This window comes from Sceloporus occidentalis, unplaced genomic scaffold, assembly GCF_023333645.1.
Source record: "Sceloporus occidentalis isolate IW3139 unplaced genomic scaffold, rSceOcc1.0.p SCAF_28, whole genome shotgun sequence".
Taxonomy (NCBI): Eukaryota; Metazoa; Chordata; class Lepidosauria; order Squamata; family Phrynosomatidae; genus Sceloporus; species Sceloporus occidentalis.
In genome coordinates, this window is record NW_028317008.1 from 5,889,933 (window position 1) to 5,903,137 (window position 13,205).

The window sequence follows — 13,205 nt, forward strand, 5'->3', positions numbered from 1 at the left end:
GTAACATTTAAAAAGACCAAAGGGGATGATAAATGCAGAGTATATAATGCAATAAACCAACATATGAAATACAATATAGTATGCTGGCCAAGTCTGGAAAAACACACTTACCTGAGAAGTAGATATTGCAAATAAATCACATTTCTTCTTCTTTAGTTGTGAATCGTTGCCAACAGAAAAATGGTGGTTGCGACACAAATGCAAAATGTTTCCAAAGTGGAGTGAAAGTTTCCTGCAGCTGCCTAAAGGGATACAAAGGAGATGGGAAAACCTGTACAGCCATTGATCGATGCGCTGATGGACTGAACGGTGGTTGTGATGAGCACGCAACGTGCACAATGACCGGACCTGTACGTTTATTCACTTTGTTAAACAATCCATGGCGAGGCTGTTCATGTGCATCTTAACACATGAAAACTCTACAATCCCAATTAATTCACAAATATACACCGAGGCACTCTTAAATATAAATAGTATCCATGGCATAGACAGGATGGAGGTGGAATATGAACAAACTCGTGGGCTACCCAGACAGTATTTGTATGAGTTGGTTGGGGGCAATTAAACTTTGCCTCCTTGACATACACAGTGCATAACACAATGATACTGTAGGCAAGTCAAGATTGTGTGGTCCACAATTACGAAATGTTTGATCAATCCACAAATATAGCCACTTCATCTCTCTGATTTCACACTTAATTACCGTTCTGTGAGATTTATCTAAACATGGTTAACACCTCTCCCTAGTGTATCCGTGCCTAGTATATCTATATCCTTCTGAAAGCAAACAGGTACATCTGTACTACACCAGAAAGTTAGCCTTCACTTCCCGTATCAGAGACTCCGAATATGCTAGCTTATTTGAAGAATATCTGGTGTTGATGATCAAAAGGAGCAATAAATGGGCATACCTTTTATTCTCATGGATTTATCTTTGAAACTTCTACTTCTTGGTGAATGTGTATAACTTTTTCCCTTTCTTTCCAGGACAAACGTCAGTGTAAATGTAAGGATCAATATATTGGTGATGGCGTGAACTGTGAACTAAAGAAACTACCAATTAATCGCTGCATGCAGGATAATGGGCAGTGCCATCCTGACGCAGACTGCAATGATTTACACTTTCAAGGTAAGTGATCAACTGCTAGATTCATATTAATTCTAAACTAAATTCCTAGATCATAACTGTTGACCCTTTTATTTAGTTATTTACACTGAAAAGTGGGTTTTAGCAATTCATATTTCAAAGGGAAACGCCAAACTGAGGGTTGTCCCCATTCCCAGCTCACACCATAATAGATAATGTTACTTTCTCTTGTGGTGTATGTAAGAGCTGCCATCTTTCTTCTGCATTACGTTTTAAACTGTCTTTCTGAAAGATGATGCTGTTAGCTTTACAGAGGAACTTCATGTTTTTATAGTACTACAGTTTCAAACTACAGTCTGGGATAAATGTCACAACTCCCTGTCTGGATTAATAGTACAATTCCAAAGTAATCTTCACTAGAGGAAAGAATGGGACAATTTAATGAAATGTCCTGGCTATGTATTAGGTGGAGGCAGATAAGGTGCCAGCGCTGTAGACGATAAACAACGTGAATAACTATTGTATATTAAATTAAAATAATACCAACACAACTCAGAAATGGTGACCATTTTAATATCCTTTTATGGTCTAATAAGATTTAAGCATGCAAACGTGTTTTTCTGCTGGTATATCTGCTTGAAAATAAGTAACCTAATTCAGATAAATCCGGGTTTTTAATGTTGTTTAGTGCACCAATGATTTAAAGTAAGATATATTTCTAGAACTGCACTCTGTCGTCCTAAGTAGTCCTAGTATTTTATTTGACGCTGTGACCGCTGGTCCACTAAATTGTACCAAAAAGACTCTTTGGGTCAGCTCAGAAAGCTTGCAAAATTCTCAGGTTATGTATAATTATATTTAATTAATTATATAACAAATGTATTATATTATTTCTATAATACATGCATTAAGAAGACCAAAGAGATATCTTGATTAAGAATGCATTCTTCATGCATGCCCCTTTCCTTAGAAGCTAAATACAATCCAAAATGCTTATGTTTCTATATGCTTAAGATGATTTCTTCGTCCACAGATACACATGTTGGCGTGTTTCATTTACGTTCTCCTAAAGGACAGTATAAAATGACGTTTGACGATGCTACAAAAGCATGTGCCAACGAGGATGCCGCAATAGCTACGTACAATCAGCTGTCATATGCTCAGCAGGTAACAGATTAACAGATACCTTTTACTTTATGGAAAACTGTATATGCTCAATACTAGCTTCATAAAGGTTAAAATATACCTTGTATCAGTAAAGATTTCAAGGGTCTTCTTGTAGGACCCTGCTTACAAGAAAAATTCACTTCACAAACAATATATTTGTGTAAATGTGTTTAAGACACTAAGTTTTAATTTTGTAATGGGCCTGAGTTAAAGATCTAAGTTGGTTTGAGAGTTTACACTCTAATTCTACTAAAGTCTCCATTTAATTAAACGTTGTTGTGAAGTTCTAGTTTACATTTATTTACCCAGTCTAACAGTTTGTAACCATTTTTTGTTGTTTTAGTCCGGCTACAATTTGTGTTCAGCTGGCTGGCTGGCTGAGAAAAGAGTAGGATATCCAACAACATTCCCCAACCCGAATTGCGGATCAGGTCATGTTGGGATTGTGGAATATGGGCCTCAGGACAAGCTTAACAACACATGGGATGTCTTCTGCTACCGAGTTAAAGGTAATATCCCAAGCGGTTCTACTAGAATATAATCTGACGGGTCCAATAATATCTGGGATCTTCACAAATATGGAACAGGAAGAGGAGACCTCTTGGTTAGCATATGAGAGGGGGGGCACTAGAGAGGAAGAACAAGGTATACTTGGGGCATAGCCGAGTCTAGTGGGCTGGGAAGAGGAGGTTAGTGAGTAGGCAGAATCAAACAGCTATCCCCCACCTGGGAATCATACCTGGGAACTCCTGGTGTCTCCAGGTCAGTTTCTTGTTTCTCCAGACAGGGAAGTGACATTTGACCACACAGTCTACCCACGCAATCCCCTCCTACAACCACTAAAGGCTGTTATATAGTAACGGGGCTAGCTTTGCATTAGACAGGTCTAGCACCACTACTACATAAAGGCAATCCTACCAGAAGAGGGAAAGCACTGTGTAACAAGCTGTGATGCTTGGAGCATCTTGGGCAAATCTGAAACGTTTCCTGGTAACCCTTATGAAAAAATTACTGCAGTTTTTCTGAAGTAATACTGCAGTTTTTTGGACAGGAAAAAACTGCAATACTGCACTTTTACTGCAGTATTACTGCACATTTACTGCAGTTTTACTGCATTTGTACTTCACTGTACTGCAGTTGTACTGCAGTTATTTTTGTACGGAAGCACAAATGCAATAAAGCTGCAGTGCATTGAAGTACAACTTTAGGTTTGCAATATAAAAAAAAAAGTGCAGTAAATGTGCAGTAAAACTGCAGTACAGTGAAGTACAAATGCAGTAAAACTGCAGTAAATGTGCAGTAATACTGCAGTAAAAGTGCAGTATTGCAGTTTTTTTCATGTCCAAAAAACTGCAGTATTACTTCAGAAAAAACTGCAGTAATTTTTCGTAAGGGATAGGTAGAACTCATTATTCACCAATTTGCTGGAAGTTATGTCAATTAGGAGGCTGTTCCATACTGATTTGCCCTTGTATTTCCATTAAATGTTCTAGGACAATACAAAGTAACAGTTTAATACAGTTACAGAGCACCTACAGTTATACAGGGACTCGGCATTTCACCTAAACTCCAGCACTCATGATAGATTTAATGGTATATGGGCTGCAGACAGATAGTGTCAGGACCTGTAGAGTTTTCTTTAGGGAATATCCATTTTAACTTTTAGGATATTTTCAATGCTGCTAACAAATCATGCACAAGAAACAATCAATTAGTGATAGAATGTTAGGAAACCACGTATATTTCTAAAAGATACGTGACATATTTTCACATTTGCTGCATTCTATTAGTAATTATATGATATATCATCACTCAACAGACGTGAGGTGTACCTGCAAACCTGGGTATGTGGGAGATGGCTATACCTGCAATGGAAACATGCTTCAAGTCTTGATGTCTTTTCCAGATTTTTCAAATTTTGTTTCGGTAAGAAAAACAATACAACAAATTTAAAGAAACAATTGAATAAAATGCTTTGTAAGAATTTAAGCTTCTTGAGCAGGTAATCTCATTTCTGTTCATACACACCACAGTCGGTATTCCTTTATTCTTTATTGCTTCACTTTTTATTTTGTTTAATAAATGACTGTTGATATAAATTAGTTTTTCCACTGATCCCCTATATCATAATTACTGAATTTTCACTGACTGTAACCTTTTAAATCATTTCTTTCTCCAAATGAATAGCATTGGGATTTTCATCCCCTTTCCTCTCGTGTTGCTAATTTTTATAGTGAATCTATTATTATGAATTTGTTTTGGCTAAAAAGCAAATAGGGTTGTTTTTATTTTTTTGCTAACAAAGCCCCTGCAGTATGTCCAGTTCCAAACCCAACCACAAGGGGGCAATGTACCAGGAGTGCATGATTCCTGATTAGGTTGAATAAATTAACCCATAAGATCAGTAAGCAGTGAAGGACATAAACACGTTTTTGAGATTGAGATGCTGCTTGGTTCTCATAGGACACAATGTATCTCATAGAACCAAGTACACTGAAGCAAATCCAACTTTTCTAAGGTTCAGGTGCCCTACCTAAATCCTCCCTCACCGGAAAGAGGAACCTTTTTAGGGGACCCATTTCCGTTATGGCATTTCCAGTGATTCAAAAAGTCCAAATTATTAAAAAATCTGTTGTGCTCTGTACTAATAATGTTCAAACGATAAAAAAAACACATACACTCTGCATAAAAAAGTGCGTGAAAAACTATATACGAAGTGTTTCATACAAAGCCCAAAGACAGATTTTCCTCCCCGTGCCTCTAGGCACAACTACAGGTGCACCCTACATTATAAAACAATTGTTAAAAAAACTTTTGGTGGGACGCATGTTGGTTGAACTAGGTGCAGCATGTACAGAAATGAGTGGTGCGTATTCCAAAATGGGTGAGATTTTAGTTTTAAAAGTAAGGATAAGTGAGAACGGAGTTACTAAGGAACCCCCTCCCTTTTGCTTTCATTGTGCCCAGGCCCGGACTGGCCATCGGGCACACCGGGCATTTTCTCGGTGGGCCGGGCAGCCCAGGGCCGGATTGACATAGGGGCTGATGGAGCTGCAGCTCCAGACCCCTACCTTAAAATAGGCTCAGTCAGGACCGGACTGACTGGGCCTATGCGGCCGCATTAACAAAGGGCATAAGGGGCACCTGCCCCTTAAGCCCGCAGCAACTGCGACCGGGTCCGGGACCACCAGGGCCGGCCTTAGGGGTGCGCGGCCGCACAGGGCTTAAATTAAAACATCGGGTTTTGGTTTTTTTTGTTTACTTTATTTAACATCCTTCAAGTTAAATAAAGTTTGTTTAACTTTATTTAACATGGAGGATGTTAAATAAAGTTAAAAAAAAACAACAAAAAAACCCGATGTTTTATTTTAAGCCCTGTGCGGCCACGCACCCCTAAGGCGGGCCCGGACGCAGTTGCTGCTTACTCCTGCAGCAAGGTAAGTAGGGTAAGGGAGGGGGGTGCAGTGAGAGGGGGGAGAGGGGATAGATAGTGAGAGGGGGTACATAGAAGGGGCAGATAAGAAGGGGATGGGGAGAGGGAGTAGTGTGAATGCGTACGAGAATGAATAATTGTGTGAATGCGTATGAGAATGAATGAATTCATGTGTGGATGAATTGCTTGAATGATTTGTGAGACTGCATTAATGAATATGTGTTAATGATTTGTGTGAACGAGTCAGTAAGTGTTTGTGTCTATCATGAATGTTTAAGTGATTTGGGGAAATGCAAAGATGGTAAATGAAGGGTGGGCTTTAACAATAAATAAATAAAAATGGGCTGCTCAGTCTTAAATGCCCGGGCCTATTTTTTGTCCCAGTCCGGGCCTGATTGTGGTCCATAACAATCCTCATAGCCACATGCATGTCTATCTTGTAAAATGCCAGAACTGGGTCCAACGTACGTCTTGACGTTATGGGCCACACTCCGCAGATAATGTATCATGGCCAGGGATATGTAACTGGATTACAGCATTAGAAATCATCATGATTTTAGAGATTATTCGAAAGCACAGAACTGTTTAAAGTGTCTTCATGAAATGATGATATTCCATACATCACCCCATCGTTAATATGCTAATGACATCAATATCCTTTTATTTCCTTACAGGAAATTTTAGTGTACTCCAACACATCACAAAAAGGCAAGGAGTTTGTAAACTACCTCACTAATTTATCAGTACAAGCTACACTTTTTGCTCCAGGCAACGATGGGCTGGATGAGAACAAGGTTAGTGCTTAACCTACATATGCACAAGAATCCTCTGTCTGCATGTGCAGTGGTATTTATGTTGGGCAAAAAGTGAGATATTTCTGTAAAATAAGAGCTGCGGATGCAGGCCTGTTTGGAGTTGTGGCGCCACTCATTGTAAGTTTTAACGCTAAACTACATAGAGCCTGAAGAAGGCATATTATTGTTGTTGGGTCCTATAGTGGTTTGCACCTTCAGCAAAGCTGGAACTTCTAAATCTAGTCATTGTGCAGCACTGTGGTGGTGAAGTGAAGCACACATTTAATAAGAAACTATATTAAAGATTGCAAGCTAGCAAATATTCATGGGCTAGAGTGGCTCAAGAATGCCCCAAATTGCCAGCTCTAAACATGCACAATTTTTAGCAAACCACTCCAGGTATGGATCATTATCGCAAAATGCAGTCAATGTTCCCTCTAAGCTGATGTCCGTTTTGCAACCAACGCACAAAGAAAATTTATATACACACAAAAGTTTAGCAGGACTGGAAACCGGGAAATTTCCTGGTAGGCCGCCTTGCCTGGGGTCGTTTTATGTTTTTTTTGTAAACGTACATAAACTGTACTTTGTATCACATTAAGCATTTGGATAGTTTTGTAAATGAATGAGTTATCATTTTTCAATTTCCAAATAAACTGTGGATGGAGGGGTGTTATTCTTATTACTTTATTTCAACATTGCGTCACATAAAAATAACAAACACTCATTGATATTTTATTTAATGGAGCAACAAACTGAACAAAGTAGTTCAAACTTCAAGTATAGAATAAAATACATAACATGCATGAATTTGTATTGTATTAAAACATGGCAAGTTTTATTAGCCACGACTGAGAGATTGTGCCAAAATTATCTTCAAACACTTTCAGGTTTACATTTGCACAAGCTTTCACATACTTTCGTGACAGGAACATAAGATTTCGGCGCCCACCAACTACTAAAAGTGAAAAGTAACATTGGATGCGGTTCACGTGCTGTACTTCTCTAAGCCAAGTTGAACTTCTCACCTCTCCACAGACTAAACTTTGTTCAAAGTCCAAGCTGATCAATTTTCCTGCAAAGGTCACCTGTCAAATCCAGATGTTCTAGCCATTTCGATTTAGTAAATCATTTTTACTATTTTTGTATGTAGGCACTTTAAAGATTATCTGTCATTTTCCCCAGATCCTACATTTTGCAATTCTACACATTAAACCCATATAACTACATTTACGGATAAAACTATATATATAGATATATATATATATATATATATAGCTATATATATATATATATATATATATATATATATATAGCTATATATATATATATATATATATATATATATATATATATATATATATAGCTATATATATATGTATATATAGCTATATATATATATGTGTGTGTGTGTGCGTAATTTAATAATTAATTAAACCAAATACACGACTGCCAAACAGCTACATACTATGTTTTGGCAGTATAAAATGTAATTAAAACTTTTTTTTTCCTTTCTTATAGACTCTTTCTGGTCGTGACATAGAATATCACCTGGCCAATGTCAGCACATTCTTTTATGATGACCTTGACAATGGAACAGCTCTCCAAACCAGGTTAGGCCACAAACTGATGATTTCCATGGACAATGACTTAGATGGTATGACAGCCCAAGCAACAAAGGTAAGAAAAGCAGATTTTTAGCACATATTCAACTTACTATAAGTGGTGCAAAACTGGACAGGCCACTAGGAGGCACTGTCATGTCTAAGGCATGTTGCATTACCTCTCCTACTGATAAACTCTTGGGTATGTTTTTCTTAGAATAAGAACAGATACGTAGATGGAAAGATGATACTACAATGGGACTTTTTTGCTTCAAATGGAATAATTCACATGATTTCTGAACCTCTTAAAGCACCCCCTCAACCCCAAGTAAGTATAAGAATGAAAAATGTTAGCTGGAAGAAGCGCTCCCTTGTGCAAAAAAGATCTTGGGCAGCGGAAGGCTTGAAAACTTTAATGAGTCATATACTTTATGTATTTATAAATACAGTATACATTTGTAGCTATTTATACTATTTAAACGTACATTTTGCTAAAAAAAAAGTCAAAGGTCACCTATTTTGGTAAGAGGAGCTGTGATCCTAGCTTACACTGTCCTTTTACAGTCAGGGCAGTTAATACTGTCCTTCAGCACTGTCTGTGAAGGTCATTACCATAAATACTTGGGAAACTTTGACTAGATCTGTGCAATCAGGGATATCTTACAAATTACAAACTCAATTAACCTGTGTTTCGTTCAATCTTGTCATCATGTAACTCTGCCTTTATAAGATACAATTAATGTTCTCAGTCTTCTAATCTGCTATAAATTCATATACACAATTGGGTTGCAATAAGCAGTTAGTTTTATTATTAGTCAAAAAATATATTTGTCAAAAATTTGTCTTTTCAAATAATTTAACCCTTTGGTTTGTGTAGGCTCTACATGCAGGCCACGGGGCAGGGATATTCTTTGCAATTGTTCTGCTTTTTGGGCTGGTAGCACTCGTAGTCTACGCATACAAGAAGTTCAACAAACGAGACTTCCAATTCCAGCAGTTTAATGAGGTAAGTAAAGACATGGGCTTTATGTTTCTGGACCAGAAAACATTCATTCTTTAAACGCTTGTAGTATGAATCGAGAACCCCTACTAGAATGGGGTCCAGCACTTGCTGAGATGACCTTATAACAGGATATTGATAAGGTAGTCAGTCTAGCTTTATCTAATGTCCATATTCTGAGCCTCCTGAGTTTAATGAATAAACTAATGTTTTATAACATAATTGTAGGTTAGTTCTGCCACCTTCCGATTCCAAGTATTATAATATCTCCAAAAAATTATACTGAGGCAAGTAGCACAAGTTAGTTTTGATAAGAGAATGTAGTCATGCAAAAAGTTGTAAATGTGGCAGTTTAAAGAACAATAAAAAAAACTAGCTTAGATCCTGTGGTTTAATTAAGTGGATAGAGGCTCCGTGTCAGAACAGTTCCTGGGATGACTAGCATCACTTCCTTGATCAGATACAATGCACCACAATATAAAAGTTGTAACATGCTTAATAATTACAATTTATTTTAACATTTGCTATTAATCTTACTTTATGCAGTATGACGATAAACAAATGGTGTCAGAGCTTGACATCCCACCAGCCTCAAACATCGCTAATCCTATGTATGACAGCTGTCGGGACCCTGCCTCTACTTCTGAGCCCACCATTGAGCCAGCCTTCGATCCCTTTTCTGTAAGTTGCCTTTTAGAATTATTTCATTTTACACCAATATTTTCTTCTGGGTGATAACGTTGATTGATCCAAATTGGAAACCATATTTCTTTTTAGTCATGACTAAATGTTATATTGATCTTTTGGCTTTCTAATTTTCTAAAGGAGTGAGTAGAGCAGATTTACATCACGGCCCTTAATCACAAGAAACACCATTGCTCAAGTATAATTTACATACTAACCACCTATTTTGTTGGACCTGAATTGTGATTGTGTTTTTTTAAATTTTTTAGGACTCTGATGAACAACAACTTGTCACCATTGGTGGCCTTAAAAAATAACAGTGAACTAAACCAACTTCTTGGTGGAACAGAAGATACTGGAAAGGATCGTGCTTACAAAGTGGTGGAGGCTGAGCGGCATTTTACATTCATCTGATATGGATGATCTAGAATGTATATTACAGCACAGCTTCACTGAATTCTTTCTTCTTGTGAAGTGTCACCACCTTGTCAGGAAAGAATGGAGCCAGGCTCTGGTTCATTTATCCATCTTACAATGTGACAACCTCCTTTACTGTGAACAATAATGTAAATAAATGCTTGTATATGAATTGTGCTTTTACTCGGCGTGAAAGCTTTCACATTGGCCGTTTTGATAAAGAGCAGTTCCAGCGCAACATACTAAAAGTGGACCAAGGAAAAATTAGCATTCCACGGGTTTCCGCGATAATTGCTCTTTGAATATGGCATATTTTTCTTTATCATTTGTAATTTCTTATTTTCTTTCTCATCTGTAGTTTTACCAGAGAAGCAAAAAAGAGATTTGGTTTAACTTGTCTATTGTTGCACTTTATTTTCAAGTCGCTGTACTAAATCCAAACCTTTTTTAAAATCCTGGGCAACTTAGAAGTGACCCACTGTGAAAACTTTTGTCTTTATTTCCTGTGAAGATTACATTTTTTTTTTACATTAAACAAACTGTTGAAATCAAATGTGATATTTTAATTTGATTACCAGGGAATGTGCGAGAATTGACTGTTTCAGCTCCCTGATCATCACTATGCATTGTGAAAGGCCAACTCGCCTTCATAAGGGATGAAAACCTTTAGGCTAGGTTTCCACTTGGGTTTTTTTCTTGATGAAAAACGCCAAGAAAACTGCCACTGCATTTTCCTGCGTTTTGGCGTTTTTGTCTGGAGTTTTTTCTGGCGTTTTAGCCTTTCTGTGGAAATTGCTTTTTTTGACCTTAGGCAGTTTTTCCAGCCTTTACAAGTTAGAAGTTTCACCCAGCTAAAAGGGATTAGGATAAATGGCAAGTATCTGCCCCCTGATGTCATTTACTTGGTAGAGTTCTACTTAAACGCCCCGGCGGACCCTTTTGTCACTTTTCTGTGGTTTGTAAGGCCTGCTTTATTCCGAATGTCTGCTCCTCTAGGATTGGCCCCAAATGATGGTGCAAATTGTTTGCTGTTGCTTTTGGCACGCAGGATCCAGTTGATGTGTCGCGTATGTTTGTTTGTAATGGCATGTTTGTTCCAAATGGTGTAAAATTCAATATGAACTTTGTTTTGTGTGAAACTGTTTGTTTCCAGCCTATTTCTCGTAGGACACACAGATACTGGGTCCATCCTCTGCATTGTAACTGTGGAAAAAACGCCATAAAAAACGCCAAGGCAATAAACCCACATGGCTTTTTCATGGCGTTTTTTCTCTCCCATAGACTTCTATTGGAGAAAAACGCCAAGATTTCCTTGCAAAAAACGCCAGTGTCAACATGCTGCGATTTAGAAAAACTGCCACAGAGCCCAAAAAAGCAGAAAAACGCCAAAAGAGGACTGAAAAAACGCCAAACAAAAAAACGCCAAGTGGATATGGCATTCTGCGATTTCCTATTGAAGAATATCTAACATCTGGCTGCTGCGTTTTTTCACTAAAAAAACGCCAGGTGGCGCTATTGGCGTTTTTATGGGCGTTTTTAGCTAAAAAAAACCAAGTGGAAACCTAGCCTTAGACTCCTGGGTTAGTGGATACACCCATCATTGATTTATTTAATATAAAGTAAGATTTAATGGTGTGACTGATTTCAACACACTATAATTTTTTCTTTGCCATGAAAAGTCGCTTACCTGTGGAAGAGTTCAACATTGGAACCTTTTTGAAAGCAGACTTTCCCAAGAGAAGTAACCACAATAGTTCAGGATTTCTGTTTTCCCTCACATAGGCGGCTTATTAATTGGTTGTAGAGTGCAGTTGCAGTACCTGCCCTCATTGCAACTAACAACATTTAAAGTGGTAGCAACATGCATGGATTCAAAAACAAGATGTCGCATTAACTCTTAACTCGACTGGCTGTTCAACTTCTTTTCTCTATTGATATTAAAATGAACTGTTCATCACCCAGATGTTCAGGACAATGTCTTCTGAGTCTCACTAACTTTATAAGAAACTTATGTGATAAGACATACTTCAGTAGCTCACTAGGACTGCATAATTAAGCAAACTGCATTAGATATTTCACCTTTAATGTACTATACCATGGTGATGTTTTCCTGCATGAGGTGCCAAGTTGGCTCTGCATATGATGTGGGATGATTTCATAGCATAAACTAGGCAATATACAGACGAAACATTAATTATGAAGGACCCATCCCTTGAAAGCTCTGCTGGAACTCTGTATCTCATCACAATATATATTATGTGAGGTCAGCTTGCCCTTTCTTGTTTGAAATACATCAGGATTGGCCTGCATAATGCTAAATAGAATGGAATATTAAAATGTTCTAATTCCCAGTTCAGTGCACACTATAGTACAGTTGTTGAGATACAAAGAAGAGTCCATCCATGGCCTATATTACCATGTAATACTTCTTGTAACAAAGATAATGTAATAACAAAAAAATCTCTAACATTCTAGCAAGTTTTCTCAAGCACACAAACACAAAAAAATGAATTTAAGTATACCTTTTTATTTCAATCAACAAGACAGCCATAAAATAATTTTTTTTACTGAAGCTCTATTGGTCGGTATTGTGTAGATATTGTTTAATACATTCAGCATTTAAGTAACATGAATATATATATGGATTTTGATTATAATTATTAGAATGGTGCTGTAGCCCCATCTATACCTTTAAACAGACATAAGAAAATTCCTAACTACTATTAACAAAGGTTCACGTAACACCCAGTACAAAATGTGCAACAATGCAGTACAGACTTTTTTAAATAGTTTGACAAATGCTATACTTGTAATTTGTATTCACAGTACTCAGTTAACGTTAAAGGTGGCAGAGCCACCAAAGACGTAGCTTTGAACGCAAAACCTTTCTTTGCCGTGCCAAGGGCCAGGCCATCCACCCGAAACATGCCTATAGCCAGAATATGAAAAGATATATCACCTCATATTCCACAAAAACATTTGAAGTAACCACCTGTTTACAAATTCATAAAAGTCAGTT

At 37.5% G+C, this 13,205-nt stretch overlaps 1 protein-coding gene across 1 annotated transcript in view; it reads left to right on the top strand.

Moving 5' to 3' along the window:
* LOC149299733 (stabilin-2-like) overlaps positions 1 to 10,086 on the top strand; it is a 55,238-nt gene extending 45,152 nt beyond the window's left edge. The window contains exons 60-70 of the mRNA XM_089486028.1: positions 157 to 350; positions 988 to 1,129; positions 2,121 to 2,254; positions 2,598 to 2,763; positions 4,074 to 4,180; positions 6,362 to 6,481; positions 8,003 to 8,161; positions 8,309 to 8,413; positions 8,963 to 9,091; positions 9,632 to 9,766; positions 10,039 to 10,086. Of these exons, the coding sequence (XP_089342154.1) occupies positions 157 to 350; positions 988 to 1,129; positions 2,121 to 2,254; positions 2,598 to 2,763; positions 4,074 to 4,180; positions 6,362 to 6,481; positions 8,003 to 8,161; positions 8,309 to 8,413; positions 8,963 to 9,091; positions 9,632 to 9,766; positions 10,039 to 10,086 (1,439 nt within the window). The remainder of the gene's footprint in view (positions 1 to 156; positions 351 to 987; positions 1,130 to 2,120; positions 2,255 to 2,597; positions 2,764 to 4,073; positions 4,181 to 6,361; positions 6,482 to 8,002; positions 8,162 to 8,308; positions 8,414 to 8,962; positions 9,092 to 9,631; positions 9,767 to 10,038) is intronic.
* Positions 10,087 to 13,205: the final 3,119 nt, after the last annotated feature.